The sequence below is a fragment of the Salpingoeca rosetta genome (assembly GCF_000188695.1).
Source record: "Salpingoeca rosetta unplaced genomic scaffold supercont1.13, whole genome shotgun sequence".
Lineage (NCBI taxonomy): Eukaryota > Choanoflagellata > Craspedida > Salpingoecidae > Salpingoeca > Salpingoeca rosetta.
Window position 1 is genome coordinate 707,175 of NW_004754921.1, and position 1,392 is coordinate 708,566.

General features: G+C 55.7%; 1 protein-coding gene across 1 annotated transcript in view; it reads left to right on the forward strand.

Annotated features, from left to right (window-relative positions):
- Nucleotides 1-1,392, forward strand: part of PTSG_05582 (inositol polyphosphate-5-phosphatase) — a 5,817-nt gene that overhangs the window by 1,982 nt on the left and 2,443 nt on the right. The window contains exons 3-7 of the mRNA XM_004993393.1: nt 19-140; nt 408-495; nt 707-767; nt 903-1,009; nt 1,225-1,340. Of these exons, the coding sequence (XP_004993450.1) occupies nt 19-140; nt 408-495; nt 707-767; nt 903-1,009; nt 1,225-1,340 (494 nt within the window). The remainder of the gene's footprint in view (nt 1-18; nt 141-407; nt 496-706; nt 768-902; nt 1,010-1,224; nt 1,341-1,392) is intronic.

Here is a 1,392-nt window from a genome sequence, read left to right on the forward strand (position 1 = left end):
AGACACACACACACACAGAAAGCCACGGGCGTGCAGGCGATCCCAGACGGAGGGTGCGGACATTTGCTGCGATGCCCCTGCAGGAAGCCTGGCGGCAAGAAATCCGAACAGGGCATGGAGCACGTCAGAAACTTCCTCCGGTGGGATGACGTCTCTCATCTTAGTCCGTCTGTCTGTCTGTGTGTGTGTGTGTGCCTGTCTCTTTGTGTGTGTGTGTGTGTGTTTGCGTCTGTGTGTATGTTTGACGATGCGACTTTGCACTGTCGTCCCACCCTCTCTCCATCGCCTCCATCACTGACCCCTCCCCCACCCTCTCTCCATCGCCTCCATCACTGACCCCCTCCCCCACCCTCTCTCCATCGCCTCCATCACTGACCCCCTCCCCCACCCTCGCGACCGCCTGCCAGCCTGATTCGCACCACGCCGTACATCTCCAAGCACTTTCGCGCCAGTTTTGCTATCCTTGACACAGACTTTGACAGCAGCGACTTCACGGTGCGGCGACACACACATGTTGTGTTGTGGTGCAAGGGGATGGGTGGTGTTGTGTGTGTGTGTGTGTGTGTGTGTGTGTGTGTGTGTGTGTGCGTGTGTGCGTGTGTGTGTACTGTGTGCTCTACGTAGCGTGTGTCTATTATGCATTCACTTATTTCCTTTCTCGGCACCGATCGTGCCATCCATTTCATCATCGCCACGCGTTGTGCAGGCGCTGGGCAACTTTTATCTCATCAGCAGTCGCATGCGCACCAAGATCTGGGACTTTGAAGGTGTGACGGCCGTGCATTTTGTTGGGGCGGGGGCGGGGTTGCGCGCGTGTGTGTGTGTTTGTGAGAGGTGCTTGCGTGTGTGGCTGTTCCTCAGACAATACGTCACACACACACCAACAACTGCAATGACCACAGCGCGTGCGTATCGGGCGGTGTTGGCGCACGAGTATTTCGACTCGGAGTCGACGCCCAAGACGCCGTCCTTCCGCCGCCAGAAGTTCCCAGCACACTTCTACCCGCAGGTGGGGCCTGGGAGTGGTGATTGCTGCTGTTGTTTAAGTTGTGTTGTTTAAGTTGTTGTTGTTGTTGTTGTTTAAGTTGTTTAAGTTGTTGTTTGACGTTAATCACTTGCTGCACACGAGAAGCCCGCTTGCAGGTTCCGATACACACACACACACACATACACACACACACACACACTTGCTCCCCTCCCCCCCCCCTTGTTCCACGACCGGAGTGGACACGCAAGGGCTACTGCCAGACGCGCTGGCTCATTGACACACATGAGATTGACTTTGTCAACTTGCACCTCTTCCACGACGCCTCCAACCTCGTGTCTGTACAGCCAGGTGTGTGTGTGTGTGTGTGTGTGTGTGTGTGTGTGTGTGTGTGTGTGTGTGTGTCG